At 64.5% G+C, this 19259-nt stretch overlaps 1 protein-coding gene across 2 annotated transcripts in view; it reads left to right on the top strand.

Annotated features, from left to right (window-relative positions):
- Window positions 1–1384, top strand: part of NDUFA10 (NADH:ubiquinone oxidoreductase subunit A10) — a 51832-nt gene extending 50448 nt beyond the window's left edge. For both annotated transcript variants that reach the window (XM_086720117.1, XM_025930677.2), the window contains one exon: window positions 978–1384. In XM_086720117.1, the coding sequence (XP_086576243.1) occupies window positions 978–1041 (64 nt within the window). In that variant the 3' untranslated portion in view covers window positions 1042–1384. The remainder of the gene's footprint in view (window positions 1–977) is intronic.
- Window positions 1385–19259: the final 17875 nt, after the last annotated feature.

Below are 19259 nucleotides of genomic sequence, written 5' to 3'. Positions count from 1 at the left end.
TGCCGATAGCGTGTCAGGCTCGAACTCCCGAACCGTGACATTATGACCTGAGCCAAAACCAAGAGTCAGACACTTAACCAACTGAGCCACCCAGGTGCCCGTGGTTTATTTATTTTTTAATACTTTAGTACTTATGTGCAAAATTTGGAAGAGTTTTGCATGTAGCGTGTACAGATCTTTCCACATCGATGTGAAAATATGAAAAAGAAAATTCAGTATTTTGTTCCCATTTACGTAACTTGAAAAACATGCTGTATCTGAGTGTTTCCCTGCCTGCGCAGCGCGTCCCTCGGGTCTGGGTGAGCCACACGCTGGTGCTGCCCTTTGCAGCCACTCGGGACCAGCGAGCCCTGGTCTCGATGCAGACTCCTTTGCCCGCGGGGCTGGGCTCGTGTCTGCGTGGCACGGTCTCTCTGCCCTGCATCCCCCGTCTGTGCCCCTGACTTCCCTCGGGTACACGGCGGGCGGGCCGGCAGGAGACCTCCCTCCTCCCGGCCCCGTTGCTCCCCTGACAAACAGCCCTCCTGGGTCCAGCCGCTCCCCCACCCCTGCTCCTGGAGGTTCCCACTGAGGTCGGGCCTGACAGTTCACCCGCTTCCATAACCTGCCCACATAGGTGGCGGAGGGCGGAGGGCCCCGCGTTAGCCTCACCCGAGGACTCACGAGAGTGTGCTGGTCCAGACTGTGCCCCCCGGAGGTGTGATTTCATCGGCAGGTTTTGCAGTGTCACCGTGTTTTTAAATCATGGCCGTCAAAGCCAGGCCGGAGGCCGCCCCCAGGCCTGCTGGTTGCCGGAGCATGCCAGCCGGCCGAGCTCTCACCGGGGGCCTGTGTGACTCCCCTTGGAGCAGCACCCGTCATGGGGCGGGCCCCCTGGTCCTGCTGAGGAAGCTCGGACTCGAACAAGCTCTCGGGCGGGTGAGCCGGGGGCTCCGTGTTCCTTGTAAAGCATGTGACCGTGGCTTTCCCTCCCACAGCTGCCGGGACGCAAGTACTGCCCCGGGTACAATGCGGACGTGGGTGACAAGTGGATCTGGCTGAAGTGACGGACCCTCCTCCGTGGCCTACATCGCGATGACGAGGACACTTCCGGTCTGCCTCACTCGTGGGGTCCCTGCAGCTTACTCGGGGGGAGGGGTGGGTGAGCCGGAACCAGGCCGCCTGTAGTGTAGCTGCTGGGGGACCGGGAGCCTCTAGTGTTTGGAAGGCGGGAATCTTGTAGCTTTGGGAATGATCCAGAATTATCACTGGGGAAATAAATCTGCTATTAAAGACCGATGTTACTAGATGTTTCTAGAAGAATTCCCTTTCATTGCAGCCGTGTTCAGTGTCATGCAGATTTTGTACCTGTCTTCACACTTCGAGAAATAAAAATAAAACTGTTTCTGTGGCATTTGCCTCCGTCACATGTCTGCACACGCACACGTCACATACATGTACGTGCACACACGTGTCTGCCTGCACTTCACCGACCGTGAGCTTTGATGCGTCTGGTTTATTCAGTCAGAGGCGAGGACAGAGAGGGCCCCTGAGGCACTGAGCCGTCTGACCGGCCGTCCAGCTACTGCAGGGGGCACAGGAAACAGGCAGGGAGGAAATCACCGCCTGCTTCTAGAACCACCCGTTTCTTCTAAAAGACATGTCAGGAGACACACAGGAGGACCATCGTTGTAATTCCTCCGAAAGCACAGCAACGAACTCTGTGTTGTCTTCAGAAACGAACACGGAAAGGGAAAATCCCACTTCTCCACTGAGACGTGGAAAACTTCTTGCACGCTTCTTGTAGAGTTCCGCGCGTCGGGGCCGCCGTGGGGCAGGTGCAAGTCGTGGATCCCGTTGAACCCAGGGCTCCCTCCTCAGAGCTGCGCCCCGGCCACCTGCCACCTTTGAGACGTGGGGGACTGAGGCGACATGCAAGTTAACGTCCGGCTCCTGGCACCCCTCCCACCCGTCCAGCCCTGCCCACCCCTCGGGTGCTCGGCGGGCACGCAGCCTGCCGTCCCGGAACTGGAGCCTGGGCAGTGCTCTTTGGGCCTGGTGGCCAGAGATCTGCTCTCCGCCCTTCCCCCCTCCTTCCCCTCCTGCTCCCCTCCCTTTCTTCCTTCTTTTCCCTTCCCTCCTTTCCCCTCACTTCCCCTCCCTGCCTCTCTCTTCCCCTCACCTCTCCCCTCCTCCTCCCTCCCTCCATCTACCCCTCTCCCTCCCCTCCCCTTCTCTGCTTTCCTCTCCCTCCCTCCTCACACCTCTCCTCTTCTTCCCCTCCCTCCTCCCCTGCTCCCTCCCCTCTTCTCTGTCCTTCCTTTCCCCTTCCCACCTTCCCTTTTATGGGGGTGGGAGGGGGTTAACAACTGAAAATAAAGTTTCCCAGCAGCATGTGACTTGGAGTCAGACCTCGGTGTTGAAGCTTCGCGGTTCCCTGAGAAACGCCGCCTTCGTCGCCGCTCTGAAGGGTACGGGGCCAGTTGTGGGGCGTTTTCTGGACGAAGTGCCTCACAGACCAGTAAGGAGAGGAGGAAGGAAAAGAAAAACATCTTTAATTATCTTGGCCGTCCCTGGTGGCTCGGCCGTAACGAGCCCGTTCACCACGTCGGCCTCCGCATCGCGCCGCCGCATCCCCAGCTGGTGGCGGGATCCGCTGTGCGGTCAGGCTTGGGTGGGAGCCGGCTCTCCACACGCGACGTGCCCTTCCCAGCTCCTGTGACAGCACTGGCCGGAGTCCGCGTCTGGCCCCGCGGGCTGCGCGTGCCCTGCCGGCCCGCGCACCGGGGCGTTGTGCTGAGCGAGGACCCGGTTCGCTTCTGGCGTCTCCTCTCCTGTGAACAGGCCGGAGAACAGCAAATAAACAGTGTCCAAGCCTCCTCTCCGGACGGAAACCCGGGGGAGGTTGGCAGACGCCCCTGTAGGATCTCCTGACTTCAGAGCACCCCATCATTTCGTTTCACAAAAGATGCTTACCGCCCCCGAAAACCCCGGAGTTGAAATAAAACCCTGTGTTTTAAATACCCCGTGTCGGAATATTTGCCGCTTTGGGGACCAGGGCCTAAGTGTTGCAGGAACGTGGTTTTGTCTGCAGTTTTTCTTACGGGCGTGTGCGCGGACCGGAGAGTTTTGTGTTACGGAAAAAGTGCTGCTTTTTCTCTCCAGGACTTGCCTGTTCTACCGGCTCTTATAAGCAGAAGGTTGCAAACACTGAGCTTCTTAAAGGGGGTCGGAGATACTCCTCACGTCCTCTCTGCAGCCGCTGCCTCCGCCAGCCCTGCTCCTGCACGCGTGTGTGGCCGGAGCAGCAGGTGAGGGGACGCAGGTGTGCCAGAAGCCCCCGGTCACGTGCTTCCATTTCAGAGACAAAGGAAACTCGTGTCTTCCTCGCCAGAAGCCACTGTGTTTGTCAGAGTCCCATTTCTCCCCAAAGCCTGCCGGCTCCTGACTTGGCTTGGGGTCCTTCTGGGTCCTGTCTCCCAGTTGCCCATTTCTGGATTGCTTGTCGTTAGCGGTACACATGTCAGAACAAAGGGGCCAGCCGGCAGCTGCTTTCTCGTAGGAAGGCACAGTCCGTGCTCACGCTGGGGCAGATCTGCAGGACGTGGGGGGTTGGCAGGGTGGGGGTGGAGAGAAAGCCACAATTACTGTCACGCATTTGGGCTTGCACAGGGAAGGCTGTGTAGGCAGCAGCCCCTGGCTGGCTGGTCAGGACCCGATGAATGGAAGAATGTACCCAAGTAATTCTAGGCTTTATACCTGGGTGGAAATAAAAGCTGGGGACCTGAGGCTTTGCTTTAGGAAAATCAGGAGCCCGAAAACGGAGGCAGGGATTCGCAGCAGTCACCCCCATCGAGAGGGAGCATCTCGTACCGTCTGGGTTTCACAAGGGAAAGGGCACTTTGCGGGAACGTGTCCACGACGTGAGTGGCCCTCACCCTCAGCCCTCCCAGCGCCTGCCTGGGCTCATTCTGGTGCCCCGTTGTGTCGGGGACCCCCACCTGGACTCTGCTGGGCTGCACCCGTTAGAAACTCCTCCCCAGAAGCCCCAAAGAGCCTAAAACTCCGTGCAAGATGTGGTCGTCTGGCCTGCCACCACCACCGGCCCCGAAGTCACCGAAGGCAGCTCAAGTTAGGGCTGTTCCAACGGGAAGCCGATGAGACACAGTCAACTCTTTTCTTTAAATGCGTACATATGTTTTGTCGGCCTATACTATTGACTTGAAATTCTTAATTAAAAAATGGTTTTAATAAGAACGGTAGCAGATTTTCCTAAGTGTTCCTTCCAGAGTTAATGTGTAGCTTCGAGGTTAGACCCACCCTTCAGTTGCATTCCGGGAAGCAGTCTGTTCAGTGCTATGTAGTTTTCGGGGGATTAATTTTTTTAATGAGGCTGTGCCCAGCGACTGTTTCCAAAATCCCTCCTGTAGTTTCCACAAAGGCATCTTCCTCTGTATATTTAGTGCGGTAATGAACCCACTCGCAGTGGAGGCCCACGGAGCCTGCGTCCCGGCCGCCGCACCGTAGCCCCGGACGTGCTGAGGTGATCACGGCCATGGGGCCCGGCGGCGGGGTGAGCGCATTGTCCCAGCAGGTCGGGCCCGACCCTGGGGCGCCCGACTCCGCTTCCGGAGAAGAGCAGCGTGGCTTCGGGGGGCGCGGGGCGTGTGGCTGTTCTGGTGGATCCGGATGGGACGCCATGGGGACACAGTCTCAGAGGGCGGTGTGTCGCGGGTGCTGGAGGCCTGGCGGGCAGATCCGGGGCCCGGGAGCAGGGACAGTAGGGTGGAGGCGCAAGCTGGAGGGAGAGCGGGGTCCTTTCCGGCCAGGAGCTCCCTCCGGAGAGCCGCGGTCCAGCGTCGCTCCTGCCAGAAGCAGGCTGGCATAGGCGCTTCCCCGCTCCCGGTGAGCCCCGCTCTGTCAGGGAGCGGGAGAGGGACACCTGCTGTGCCGCCCGCACTCCTGGAGGGGGGGGTCACTGGCGCAGGACGCCTGCTCCCTCTGACTCGGAAGGACGCTCAGGCGAAGGGCAGCGCGTGTCTCTGAGTGTCGCAGCACAGAGGGCACGACCTGAACCCTTCTGGAAAAACCGGGAGCCCGAAGGATCGTTTTAATCTTGGTATCCGACACGCACGAGGTGAAGCGGGGGCCCAGGCCTCGCACCACGATGGACGTGGTGTCGGACGGGCCCCGGGGTGGAGTCCGTGTCTGGCCCCGCGGGCTGTGCGCGCCCTGCCGGCCCTTGTGCTGAGCGAGGACCCGGTTCGCTTCTGGCGTCTCCTCTCCTGCGAACAGGCCGGCGAACAGCAAATAAAGTGTCCAAGCCTCCTCTGCGGATGGAAACCCGGGGGAGGTTGGCAGACGCCCCTGTGGGATTTCCGGATTTGGAAGCAGCCCGTGACTTGGTTTCACATCAGGGCCGAGCTCGGCCTGGACTCCTGTCCGTGCTGGCTGCTCACGGGCCCTCGCCTTAGAGATGCCGCCACCCGTGCGCGGTGGAGAGGCGGTGTTTTGTCGGGCGCGTGTGCACCTCGCCTGTGATGCCGTGACGGCCCGTCGTCAGCCGGTCAGGGGCTCTGCGGGGGCCCAGTGGGCAGCGCATCCGCGGCTGGGCTCCCGGGCTAGTCCTGGTGTTGGGGCTTGGGGAGTAACTCCGGACGCTGACCTGAGGTCGGGTTGCCCTTCTGCTCCCTCCTCTTCTGAACCTGACTCCGGGCAGCGGACCGGCCCCTGACCCTGCACCGGGGGCAGCTCCGGGGCCACTGCAGCATCTGCCCCTGGGGTTCCTCCGCCCTACACGGTCCTGCTGCCTGCCCGCCTCCCACCCTCCCCACCGAGGAGTCAAGGCGGGGGCAGCAGTCGTGTCCGGGGCCAGAGTCTCGTGCACCTGGCCCCAGGCTCAGAGCTGTTGACCGCCCCCTCCCTAAGAGCCCGGGCCCCTAAGGGCACAGTTCTTGGTCATCTCCCGGAGCCCCGGCAGGCCCTCTAGCGGAGTCGGCACAGAACCGTGCCGGATGTGAGGGCCACGCCTTGTGGGACACCTGGGGGGCCGGGGTTCTGAGTAGATGGGTAGTTCTCCCCCCGCCCCAGCTGCTGTGCCGCAGAGCACCTTTGGGAGAGGGCAGCAGGCTGGACCTTGAGGAGGAGGACAGAGTGTGTCCTAGTGTGGCCGTGGGACAGCACTCTTCTGGTCACGTTGACATGACCTCTCCGCTGTCTCTCGGCCTGAACACCCGCACTGGTGCTGCCCTGCGCTCGGGTGCGCTCGGAGGTCTCGCCGCCCTTCTCTGCCTTCCCGTTCTGTAGAAGGAACGGGGGGCGGGGGGGTTGGCCACGCGGCCCCCAGCGTGTTGCTAAGACGCGCCCGATGGCGGGTGTCCGTGTATTTCCCGTCCGTAGTATTTGTGTCCTTAATGTGCAGCCTGCTTTCTCAGTGGACAAACGTAATAGACTCGTTTCTGTTCAAATGAAAAGCGAAACGAGCTTGCTACGCACCGGCCAGAGCCGAAATTAAAACGAGCCCCTCCCGCGAGGGGGAAACAGTCTTGCTGAGAGGGTATAATTTAGATGCAGAAAGAACTCCAGCTGGCTGCCAGTCCCAGCGCAAAGAGCTGGCGAAATGAGCCATTTGTCTGAGGCAGGCGCTGCTGTCCGCGGCGGGAGGAGGTGGAAGGGAGAGGGCTGCACTGTGTGGTACTCAGAGTCCGCTAGCCACTCCCCCCGGCGCTGAGCGCTGAGTGCAGAGGGCGGGCCTGCGCCTGCCGGCTGTTCCCAGCTGTGAACTGCATGTGCAGCTACAAAAACAACAATCGGATGATCATTGTTACCTGGTCGGAAGTAACTGCAAAGACCCCAGACCTTTTTTTTTTTTTAACGTTCGCCCCTTTCTCTCTTCCGGCAAACGTTACGTTTTCTCATCTAGCGGCATCATCTAGCGGGCGTCCCCGCAGCCACCGCCGTTCACGGCAACACTGAAGGGTCAGTGACCCGGGCTTCTCTTGCCCTCCTTGAAATGGGGCTTTGGTCCCTAGGTGCCCTCTGCGCTGACAGCTGGTCGTCCGTGAGCCTCACTGGAGCCAAGGCGTGCCCCTCGGGGATGGTGTGGGGGACACGGGGGGACAGAGAAAGAAGTGGCTTTCCCTGCAGTGATCGGACAGGAGCTGGCCTCGGCGCGCCTCCCCGGAGATGCCGGGGCGTCCAGTTGGCGGAGCGAGCTCCGTGTTTGCAGGCCCCGAAGCGTGTGCTGGCGTGCTGTGTCCCCGTGGGTACGGCCTCCCTGCTTTTTAGAGGCCAGCGCCGCCTCCTGTTCGGAAGGTGGTTGGTTTCTGGAAGCTGACAGGGTAGAGGGGCACGCGGGGCCGTGGGCGCTGCACGAGGGGGTGAGCACACCAGCCAGGCTCTCGGCGTGGGCTCAGATGCGTGCCTGTGACAGCCAGCCCCCGCCCCAGCGCTCCCTGCGTGCACTCTGCCTGGTGCCCTCGCCAAACCGACCCCTGGGGCGAGCCGTGCACACCTCCCCGGGCGGGACCATCGTCCACCCCGCGAGCTCCCCGAGGGCTGGGACCAGCCGCCGTGGGCCTGCGCCGGCTGTGGAGGTCACGGTGCTGCCTGCTGGAACCTTCCGGAGGCTCGGAGGGACCCTGCTTCCTGGCCTCGGCCCCTTGGCTCTCGGACCCCCTCGCCCCGGCTGAGCCCTGCTTCTGTCCCCACGTGTCCTCTGTCTCTCGTAAGGACCCTTGTGATGACGTCGCCCTGCAGAGTGTCGGGACCGTTCCCACCCCGACATCCTTACCTGCCAAGTAAGCCCTTGTGCCGCCTGAGGTCACGCAGTCACCGGTCCGGCAGTCAGGGCCTCAGGGGGCTGCCATCTGTCTGCTGCAGGCGCCCGAGATGGGGCCCCTGGAAGGCCTGTGGGTCTGCCGGGCCGTCTCTGTACCTCGTGTGTCACCCCCTGCGGGGCCCGGCCAGGAGGCCCTCCGAGGAGACGGGGCTTCATGTTACCGACGGCACTTCGCTGTCCCGGCAGCTGCTGGCGGGCTCCCCCCGCCCCCTCACCGCCGTGTGACTCAGTCCCGCCTCCTCCTGCGGAGCGGTTGCTCTGTGTCCCCATCCCAGGGCTCACCCGGGACGAAGTGACGTCGGGCCACCCCGTCTCGTAACGGAAGTGAGGGGAAGCCAGGAGGGCCCTGCCTGCACCCGGTGCAGCCCGTGGTCAGAGCCCCTCTCGCCTCGCGGGACTCGGGGCAGGACCTGTAGATGAGCTCCCCTGATCGCGGCTTCCTCCGGCCCCCACCGTGCTCCCCAGGCACCCGCCTCCCACTACCCCACGGCCCGCACACAGCCTTCCCCGTGTCTGGGCCTCTGCTGCCCACAGGCCTCCCCACCCTGACCTCCACCTTTGGCCCGTCCCTACCGACTGGGAAAGCGGGGCCTGTGCTGGCGTCTGTCGTGGGCCCGTCTCAGTGGGTCACTGGACGGCTCGTGTGACCGCGAGCTGGACCAGGAGGGTCTGTGGCTGGCAACTCCGCAGAGACCACCCGCCAGCCTCCTGCCCTGGCCGCAGGAGGCTGCCTGGACGGCAGCGGGAGGGCCCCGGGCGCCGCAGCGGGAAGCGCGCCCACCAACTCTGGGCACCGTGCATGTGGCAGACCCCTCCCACTGGGCCGCCCCCCTGCTTTGGTCTGGGTGTGTGGACCCCTCCCTGCAAATGAGCACGGAAGCCCCTCCCCCGCTGGCCTGGGTTCCTGGTGGCCCAAGGGCGGTCTGGGTGTGGCCTCCTGCCCGGCCTCCTCCACCCTGGACGGCGCTGGCCCCTCGTGGGGGCCCCTTCACCCCTGACAGCCCTGAGCTTCAGGGACGTTACGCCTGCGTCCAGAGACACGGTGAGGAAGTACGAGGGTCCGGGTACGGGGCTGTCTGACCCCGGCACCTGCAGGGACCTTGCTCTGCCCTTCCCGAGAACCAGACGGAGGGCACGAGTGTGGTCTTGCCGGATGCCCCACGGAGCTCTGGTTCCGCTGGCTGAGGGCTCTCGCCACCCGAGGGGCCCTTCGAGCGCACGGCCTCTCTGGGGACAGCCAGAGGAGCACCCACGGAGCCCGCAGCCACTTTGGATGGGTGTTCACGCCTTCGGGAGGCGCGGCCCGCCTGCGGACGCTGCACAGACACGGCGGGGGGGCAAGGCCTTCCTCTTCCCCTTCGGGACCCCCTCAGAAACCCCCCTCTACTCACGTGTCCACCTCCCTCCCGCCATGGTGGCGGAGGGCAGAGCTCTGCCCGTGACCCCCGGGTCCCCCGGCCACCGCCTTCTGTGCCGGCGGCTCCCGGGAAGCGGGAGAGCCTGCCAGCTGGCCGAGGGCAGCTGAGGTTCAGGTCACTCAGTGGCGGCTGCTCCGTCCGTGAGCCTGTGTTTCTGCCGCAGAAGGGGGGTCGTGACAGCGTGGTTTTCGTGGTTTTGTGAGCGCAGTGACCTAGTGCTGCAGAGTGACTGGCATTTATCCGAGGAGCAGGTGACCTTGAGCGGCTGTCATCACCGGGGCGTCAGACCCGCCCGGGGGCCAGCAGGGCCCAGGGCTCCGGTCCCAGTGCTCGAGAAGACAGACTTGGCTTCGCGGAGGAGGGGCGCACAGGTCTGCGGTTCCATCACCCATGCCCCGCTCCATAGAGAAGGGACGGGCCTCCACGGGAGCCGTCTCAGGGTCTGCCCCAGGTCCCGGGGAACCGTGGCCCAGGCAAGTGTTCCCGGAGGCTCTGGGCGCGCAACGGGGGGGCTTGCGAGGGGGACACCCTCAGAGCCGCTCTGAGCCCAGAGCAGCAGGCAAACCCAGCTTGGGGATGCTTCCTTCAAGAAGTCAGCATGGCCTCGGGCATGGGGAGCGGGGCGACAGGTGTGAGGGCCTGACAGACGGACAGAGTGTGGCCCCGGGCCCGCCAGGGGACCGTGGAGCCGCCTGGAGTGTGGTCTCTTTTCTGGAAGCCCCAGGCTTCTGCTGGATGGCAGATCCTGTCTCTTGATGGCTGAAGCCCCCCACGCGGAACCCCCCCCACCCACAGGTGTGGCGGGGCCCTCTCCCGGGACAGGCGTGGGCCTCAGGGCGCTGCCAGGCAGGGGGGCTTGGGTCTCCAACTCCTCCTGTCTTTCCTCAGGAGCCTGGCTCTGGCTGGCCGGAGGGCGGCTCCCGTGTCTACCCCTTCACCAGGCTGGCAACCCTGGAGGCATCGATGGGCTGGGGTCGCCAGCTCTGGGGGCGGCCCGTTCACAGGGGTCGGGGGCCGTGGGAGACGGCTGAGTCTACCCCCATCTCCCCCAGCTGTTCCTTCCGTGCCTGAGCCTTCCGGAGTCTCTGTGAGCAGTCGCTGCCCCAGCACCCGACAGAGGAGGTCCCTCCGGGCCAGGCGGAGGGCACGGGGCCCAGCCCGAAGTCAGGCCCCTGGCGGACGCTGTGTGCCCAGGGACCTCAGTGATCTCACACATCTCCACTAGTGCATTTGGATAAGAGGGGCTTGGGAAAGGGGTGCCAGGGCCTGGGTGAGGGGCCTGTAAGTGGTGGGGGGATGGGAAGGGAGGGGGAAGGGGGTGGGCACAGGGACCTCCCAACTCCCAAGTCCCTTTTCTGGAGCCTTCGAGTCCTCCTCCTCCAGGAGGGGCTTCTGGGTTTGATTGGCCCAGTCCTGAGCAGCTGCCTGGAGCCCTGGCATCCGGGAGCCCCGAGGCGGGGCCGGCTCTGCCGTGGTCATGGCTCAGCCCACGAGTTTTCACAGCCCGGTGGGAGTGCGCAGGGCTACCGCCCCCTTTGTGGGAAGCATGGGAAGCCCGTCAGAAAATTCCCTCCCGTCCCGTATGAGTGACGACAGCTCGGGGAAAACCCCGTGGCCGCGGCGGCTCCGGTCCCTGTGTGGCCGCCGCGGCTCCAGGCGCGCGCGCTCTCAGGTGCATTTTCCCGTCGAGTCTGGGGCTCTCACCGTGGCGACCGGCGGTCCGGCTTCCCAAGCAGCTTTGCAAAGGAAAGGCTTCGATGATTAGAGCAAATGACGGTGAGACAGGAGATTTAACAAGTAAGTTTTTATGAAGAACTTCACAAACTGATCCGTATTAATAGACAAGACAAGCCGACATGATGATAACTGGAGCTCTTGAAGAGGTGCTTCCAACAAACGGAGCAGGAAAAAGTGTGCACACGTGGTGTGTGTACGTGTGTGGTGTCCCCGTGGACTGTACCCGGAGGCCACGGCAGAGGAGCCCAGGGGCCTGGAGCCCGGAAGCCCCGCTTCCCCGGCCGTGGGGACTCGCGGCGTTTTAGGTCGGGGGCTTGGCAACGGTGGCCCACGGGCCAGCTCGCGGCCTGTTCCCACCAGTGGAGCCTCACCGGGGCGCGGCTCCCTCGCATCCCTGTGCCCGTGGTCTTTGGCCGCCTTTGTCCTGCGGGGCCGACTCGGAGAGCTGCCGGAGGGCCCGTCTGGCCCAAGGATTTAGCGCCTGGCCCCCCGACAGGAGAAGCTTGGAGAAGCTCACCGGCTCATCTGCATTGCTGCTGTGGATGGCGGGGGGGGGGGGGGGGGGGGCTCCATCAGTCTGTCCCCCCCATCTCAGCGCAGGCTGGATCCCCGAGCGGGCCGCGGTGACCCGGAGGCTGCCCCTGGCCAGCTCTGCCCACAGATCGCAGGCTTCTCAGCAGAACCGAGGCTCCCGTCTGCACCCCAGCCGGTTCCGTGAGGCCCCCGCGGCCGCTGCCGGGTGGAGCCACAGGGAAGGCCTGGCCTCCGTTCGTGGTTTTGTGTGTGCGAATCTGTTGGCGCCTTTGCTTCGCGGTCTCGACTCTGGGGCTTCTTCTGCGCCTCTCTGGCTGCATCATCCGCTCCGTCCTGGCCGAGAGACCCGTCCGTTTCTTGTTGACGCAGAGAAATCCCTTTTCTGTTGTGGAAATCGTGGACGTTACAAATACCTTCGACCATTTCTTGCATTTTTCTGCACGGCTCTGATCCTTTATAATGAACTCACACAGCGTTTACACCCCATCAAAATGTGATTCTTTTTTTCCTCTTAGAGATGCAGGGACAAACAGAAACGCTTTAAGCAACGGCAGAAACACTGGAAAAAGTGAACGGCCACCCGGGGACGCCTGTGAACGTAGCAGTGTCACTTCCCCGGATGTGAACTTCACTAGTTCGTGTCTGTGTGTTGTCACCCCGTAGAGGGCTGCACGCCTCCTCCCCCAAGCCACACACACGTGCCGGCTGTCGCCCCGCTGGGCCGGAGTCAGTAAATCACCTCCTCGGTAAGTTGCCACAGGATGCCGGGGCGTCTGTCTGGGGCCCGCCGAGGCCGAAAGGCTACGGACCCCGATCGGCCACCTCTGTTCCCACTCAGCCGGGAGCCGGTGAGGCCAGTGAGGCTCTGATGATCCCCCGGGGGGGGGGACGGTGTCCCGTCAGCCGGGGTCCTAACTGCCCACAGGCCTCAGGAGCCCCTTCTGGATGGATACCTGGCATCCAGCTTGCAGTTACCGATGTCCTGAAACCATTAGCCGTCTGCTGGCAAAGTCTTTCCACCGAGCAAATTTCTCCCAGCCTTATGGCCCAACGGGAACCAAGCGGTCAAGGAGAGACACTGCCACCCGCGTGACGCCCTGTTTGTGTGTTTGAGCGGCTCACGCGCACTTCCCGACGGCTGCCGGGACGCACGTCCGCGGTTCTGCCTCCTCTGTGCCGTTTGGGCAGCTCTCGTCCCTCCCGACAGGCCCCACGCGGCCGGCCTCCGCTCCCAGCCGCCCCCTCCATAGGACTGGCACGGGGGCCTCCGTGTGGGGACCTGGCGCGCCACCGTGTGAGTCGCGCTGAGCAGAGTGTCCAGGAGGGGCCCCGCGCCCGCCGTGGTCGCCGGGCGGGGCGTGTTCTGCTGCACACGAACGCGGGCTCTTCTTCAGCGACTCACACAGCCTCTACAAAGCAGGAGCGCGACGCGAGTCACAGAGGCACGCACAGCCCCCCCCCCCCCGCCCCCCCATGTGCCCCCGACCCCCGCAGGCCCTGTGGTTCTGGCCGGTCTGGGCGGTGTGGCCGGAGGGCGCTGTGTCACGTCAGTGGCAAACGCAGGCACGGGGCGCCAGGCCTGCCCTCGGGTTTCCCCCACTTTCCAGGTGCGGAAACCGAGGCCCGAGAGCAGACGTAGGGGCCTGGGGGCACCTGGGCGGCTGGGTCACACCTGAGGCCGGGCACGGTCTCTCTGCAGCTACCCCGGCCGCACGCAGCACACGGGGACAGAGACAGTTCCGGGGCTCCTCCGGGACCTGGTACGGAAGGCTGGGAAGCAGGGGACACGAGGCAGAAGCCCGTGGCCGTGTGGGCTGCCCCCTGAGACTTGACCCGCAGCTCGGACGGTCCCTCCGGGGACCATGTGGGGAACTGGGTGCCATGAGCAGCTCCGGGGTTTGTCACAGTTTCTTGCAGTCACCGTCGGCCGGCTTGCCCCACGGTGACTTACTGCAAAAGGCGGGCAGGGACAGGTGTCCGGGCACGGGGGGCGGGGGCGGGGGCGGGTGGGGGGTACTGTGCGTGCAGCCCAGAGCCCTCCTGCACTGCTGGTGGGAATGCCGTTCTGGAACCACGCGGCGCATCCCCCAGAAGGCAGACCTGGAACAGCCGCGTGACCGCGTCCCTCTCCCAGGCGTCTGCCCAGGAGGCGTGAAAAGCCGCATCCGCACACATTGGCGGTGGTGCCGTTCACTGCGGGCAGAAGCAGGAACACCCCAAAAATACCCGTCCTCGGCGGAGTGGCCGGACGGGCGTGGCGACCCCGCTGCGGCGTGCACGGGCCCCGGAGAGCAGGTGCTCAGCGGGGGAGGCCGGTCAGACCGCGTGCCCCGTGCAGGGTCCACGGCCAGGACGGGGAGGAGCCTGGTGGGGGAGGGGAGCGGGGCCACCGAAGCGGCGCACAGTGGGATCGCGCTGACGGCCACAGCCCCGTCCCTCGACCAAAACCTATCACACCGCGCGCGCCCTTAAAGTGGTGAATTTTAGGGTGATTTATGTCCATAAAGTTGTTAAAAACTGAGTTGCGAAACACGGTTAAGGGTTCGTGTGCTACCACTGCCCCCCTAGATCACAGTGGCGGTCTGGGCTGAGGTCCCTGCTCTGTCCCTGCCCTCTCGTCACCGGAGGGGTCAGCTGGAGGGGCACGTGACCCCGCTGGCCCTGGAGGCTCTGGGAGGGCCCCCTCACTCTCCGGGAGGCACCGGGCCAGACCCCCACCTCCGCCTGTGGACATCCTCACGTCGGCAGGTGCGGCCGGTCTGCAACCAGGAAGAAAACCAGCAGAGACACGGGCAGAGCCTGGGTTCTGGAAACTTCCTCCTCGAGTGGGTGTGTGTGGGAGAGTTCTGCTGCTCCCACCAAAATCGTCCTGCCTGTGTTTACTCACTCCCATCCCTCTCCTTCCTTCCCCCGGCTGCCTCTCCCCTCCCTCCCCCCACCCCCCTCTCCCTCTCCCCTGCTTCCCCCCCACCTCCCTCTCCCCTCCTCCTCCCCTCCCTCTCCTCCCCCTCCCTCTCCTTTCCCCCCTCCTCCCTAGCACAGTCCCCCCTCCCTCTCCCTCCCCGCACCCTCGTGAACAGAAGAATGGAGTCTGGACCCACAGTCAGCATTTTCAGGGCTGCAGGAACGCACTGCCGAGTCAGCCCCTCGGAGCCCAGTGAGCAGGTGTCGACATTTCCCTTTATCGCGGGGCGATTTGCAGCTACAGCAACGCCGGAGGTCTCTGAAAGTAACAGGGTCCCTCCCGTCAGGAGACAGGGTCCCGTCAGGAGTGCCAGGGGCGGGGGACACCTGTGCAGTGAGGTCATGGGTGATTCTGCGGGAAAATGTGGGTGCCGTGAGCTAACCGATGGGGACAAACGGGGAAGGAGGGAGCGCGTCAGTCCCACGTGGCAGGACGAGTGCGGAGCGGCCACTCGTGTCCCCGTGGGCAGCGGGGTCCAGGGCATCGAGGGAGACGGCTGTCTCGTTCCGTCCCCGGTTCGCGGTCTTCCTACCCTGCGCCACGTCAGGGCAGCGTTTCTCCACTGGGGTCGCACTTACAGCTCAGTCCCCAGAGTGTTTGGCGGCTGTGGGCTCTGACCTCACAGGATCACATGACAGCCCTGCTCGGAGGCGCCTGGCCCGGGGTGAGCGCAGGGAGGGTTGGGAGGACAGGTCCGCGCGGAGGAGGACACACCGAGGTCGGGGAGGGCGTGCAAGGACCGCGCACAGGACGCGGCGGTGCACAGGTTCCCAGGTGGGAGCCCAGCACCCCCGGGGGGAGAGGGCACGCTCTGGGGGCGGGGGATGGTCGTGAGAAGGCCAGGTCCAGGGGACACCACGGGGACCAGGGTCCAGAGGCGGGAGACGGCGGCAAAGGTGCCTCCTGGGCTCCCGGCCTCGGGTCCCTGCCGCCTCCCTCCTCCCCGCATTTCTCTGTCGCTGGCATTCGGGACGCGCCCAGCATGGCATCCGTGAGCGCACACACCTGCTCCCAAGGGAGTTACAGATCCGCCGGCACTGGGGGCGCCCCCCTCCCCGGGCCAGGTGATGAGGGCTCAGCGGCTGGAGCATCCCCCACCCCGGTCCCTGTGGGGGCCGTCCTCCCCCGCAGCCCCCGCCCTCCCTGCCTCTTCCCCAGTGAGGACTGTCTGTCCACCCCGTGCCCCGGGGGGGGGGCTAGAGCTTGGAGATCTGGAGGGACCTGACGGGGGACTACTTCCTGATCTGTTGTTGGCCCCGGAGCAGTGTGGCCACAGGACGGGGCACCCGCCCCCCGCCCCACCCCCGCCGCCCCGCTGCCCTCGCAGCCCCTGCACCACACCTGCCGAGGACGCTCAGACCCCCAGGCCGCACCCGCTGCTGCAGCTGTTTGACCACGGGCCTGCCTTCCCCACTGAAGGAAGCTTCCAGAGTGTAGGGTGGGGTCACCGACGGTGTAGACGGGGACAAATGGATTCATGAAATCAATTGCATGCTTTGAGCAGAGTCTCCCTTTTGGAAACAGATCCCAAAGAAAGACCTTCTTCACTCTCCCTCGCGGCCTCAGAAGGAGCCGGTCCTCACGGCCCCTCGGGTTTGGGCTTGTGTCCCCCAGATGGAGAGGGCAAGCGTCTGCCGTTTGAGGCCAGCTGTGGTGCCTTGTTAGGGCGACCAGGAGACCCCACAGTGGCAAGCAGAGGAACAGACAGGCCAGCAGGGCCTCGAGGGGCAGGGCTGGGCCGGGCGGGAGGACGGAGGGGGCCCTCGGCCGGCCATGGGGAAGAGGCGCCCGGGCAGAGGCGGGGCCGGCCTTCCAGGGGAGGAACAGCAGGCTCGAGGCCCTGGGGTGGAACACACGTGTGTGCTCAGAAAGCGCAGAGGTCACAGGGGCAGCAGGGCCCCCAGGGCCGCGGCTTCGGACCTGCGCACTTTGAGGGGCAGCCCGTGGAGGGTTCGGAGCGGAGCAGTGACCGGTCTGACGCCTGATGTTGGGGCCCAGGCCCTCCTTGGCGACACAGGTCTCCCCGACTGTCCTGGTCGCTGGAGATGCAGCTTTGGCCTTGGCCGCGGGCGCACGTTGACAAAACGCTGTGGCTCCTTCGCCCCTGCACAGGGTGGGCTGTTTGCTGGTTTACCCGTTGCACGTGCACCGTGAATTCAGAGTGACAGGCTGGGGCGAGCTCTAGAAACCCATCCCGGGAGTCCTTTCCTGGGAGGAATGTTCCAGATATTATTCTAGAACGGTCCTTGAAAACACCAAAGAAAACTTAAAATCCCAGTGCTAGATGGAGCAGCTGAGCGGGACTTGAGGGCCGACCCCAAGGGGAGGTCAGAGAGCGCAGGTCACATCCCGGGTCACAGGAGGGGACACGGGAGACGGCCAGGGTGAAACGGCAGTGAGCCCACAGAACCCGGCGGCCCAAGGAGACCCTCAGCAGGCGGCCCCTCGCGGAGGGCGGCGTCCTGGGGCCCCCGTCCGGGGAGGGGGTGCCCTGTGGTACGTGGGCACCTGCCAGGCTTCCAGGCCACGGTCGCTCCCATCTCTGTCTTCTGACCCTCCCGCTGCCCTGGGTGGTGCAAACTGCAGGGGAGAGGGAGGCTCAGGGAGAGAGCACTTCGATGGAGGTCCTGCAGTCACCGAGCGTTGTCACGTGACGCGAGCTCCAACGGAGAACAGGCGCCCCGCGGTGGGGGGGGGGGTGGGGGGGGCACCTGGGATCCCAGCCACACGAGCCTCCCACGTGGCTGGCAGAGGGCCGCTTCCCCCCAGCGTTTGGAGGAGCCCCAAGCCCCGCGTGGCGACGCCTGAGTCCCGCCGCCCGCTCGCACTGGCGAAAGAGCGGGGCCCAGGCGGGTCCGGGAGGCGGTGGGAGCGTGACCCGGCGTCCGAGCTCTGGCTCCAGCCTGGTAGCCCAGCGGCCGTGCCCTTCTCTGGATTCACTCTGCTCTGCGAGGAGGCAGAAGGGCCCGGCGCACAGCCGAGAAGCTGTTAAAACGCTCGTCAGAAGTGATCCCTGAGTGAGCTGTCTGGTGCTCGTACAAAGAGGGGAGGATGTATGTTTAGCCCCCTTTAGAGAGCACACAGTTAGCGTGTTTGAGGAAGCAGGAAACAGCCAGGTTCACAGAGGGGGCCGCCCACAAGTGGGCACTTCTGTAAACCCGCTCCTTAGTGATCCACCCAGACTGACTAATCCCTTTGAGAGTGGAAGGCGTAATTGCCCGTCTTTGGCAGGTAAGGGCACCTAATCTCTGGTTTGGCTGCAAATGTGGCTCTCTCCTCTGTGGGCCCTCAGCAGCTGCCGCGGGCCCACGTTTTCCCCCAACCCCGGTGTCAGAGGGTCTGTCCTGTGGGTGGGTGTGACGCTGGGGGGGGGGGGCGGCGAACAGGCGTCAGACCAGGGGTATTAGGAAATGAATGGGTGACCACCAGGCCCAGCGGGGGAGCGTGGCAGAGCCCGTGGCAGGTGTGAGCCGAAACTGGTCCTGGGGCCCCGGTTCTGACCCGCCGGGGTCACCTGTCACTGCATGCGACTGTCTCCAGATTTCCTAACGGGTGGAGAGTTTCCCTAACGGGTGGGGCCCGGGGATACGAGGAACAGGAGATGCCTCGGGTCTCTGGGTCCGAATCTGTGGGGGGAGAGATGCGGCCCGCCATGAAGGCTCCTCCCTTGCCTCGGGCCACCCGTCCCCTCCCTGGCCACAGGCACCTGTGAGGGGACTGCCGCCCCGCTCCTCCTCTTCCTCCTGGCGCTGTGGGCTTCCGACCCGCAGGGGGTCTGTTCAGTGTCTCCTCTTGTCGTCCCAGGACCCAGCAGGAGCCCGCACGCCGCAGCTGTTTCCACTCGTCGAACGAATCAAGCGTGGGTTCCCCAGAGACACAGAGACCCAGACAGATTTAAGTTTTACGGGACTGGCTCGCACAACCGTGCAGCGGTCAAGTCCGAGATCCGCGAGGCAGGCTGGCGAGGCTGGGAATCCGGGCGGGAACTGTTGCCACAGTCTTAAGGCCGGCTTCCTTTCCTCCAGGAAACCTTGCGTTTTTCTGAAGGCCTTCAACTGATTGGACGAGGCCCACCCACATAACAGAAGGCGAACTCTGCTCAAAGGCTGCTGATGGTGGGTGCTAACCGCACTTGCCAGATACCTTCACGGCAGCACCGGCGTCAGTGTCTGGTTGAACTGTGGGTACAGCCGCCTGGCCCACGTGGCACCCGAGCTGACCCGGGGTTACGCACGAGATCCCAGGCACCAGGGTTGGAGTATCTGGCCTGGCCTGGGGAAGCCAGGGAGCTTGTGGGTGGCGCAGGCCTGGAAACAGAGGCCCCGGTGAAGACCGCCCCCTCCACTTGGCGCCTCCCCCCCCCCCCTCAGGCAACAAGTGCCAGACCCCTTCACCCGGCTGGGGGAGGCCACACCCCCAGCGACCAGGTGGGAACGGCCGGGACCCCTGGGGCCTCCACCACCACAGGAAGGGACCCGGGGAGGAGCTGGCCGGGACACTAGGGGTCTTCCGTAGGTCAGGGGGCTGAGGATAGAAACCCAGGGAAGATAGCCTTGGAAAGAGGGGCCGGACTAAGATGGAGGGAAAGGCCAAGTCTGGGGGGGGGGGGAGGCCAGGGCAAATGGAGGAGGGGCCCGGCTCGCCCGTCCCCTCCCCCACCCCAAGGGAGGGCAGCTGTAAAGGGAGCCCCAGGGCCCAGCACAGCCGCCCTCCCTGTCTGCCTGTGGGCCCACGGATCCAGGCCACCATCCAAGGGCGGGTGGCCGGCGGGTCCTTCACGCGATCG

The sequence above is a fragment of the Puma concolor genome, chromosome C1 (genome assembly GCF_028749965.1).
Source record: "Puma concolor isolate L17-30 chromosome C1, mPumCon1.1.hap2, whole genome shotgun sequence".
Classification (NCBI taxonomy): Eukaryota; Metazoa; Chordata; class Mammalia; order Carnivora; family Felidae; genus Puma; species Puma concolor.
Note: the sequence above shows the minus strand (reverse complement) of the source record. Positions and strands in the feature narration are given on the sequence as shown.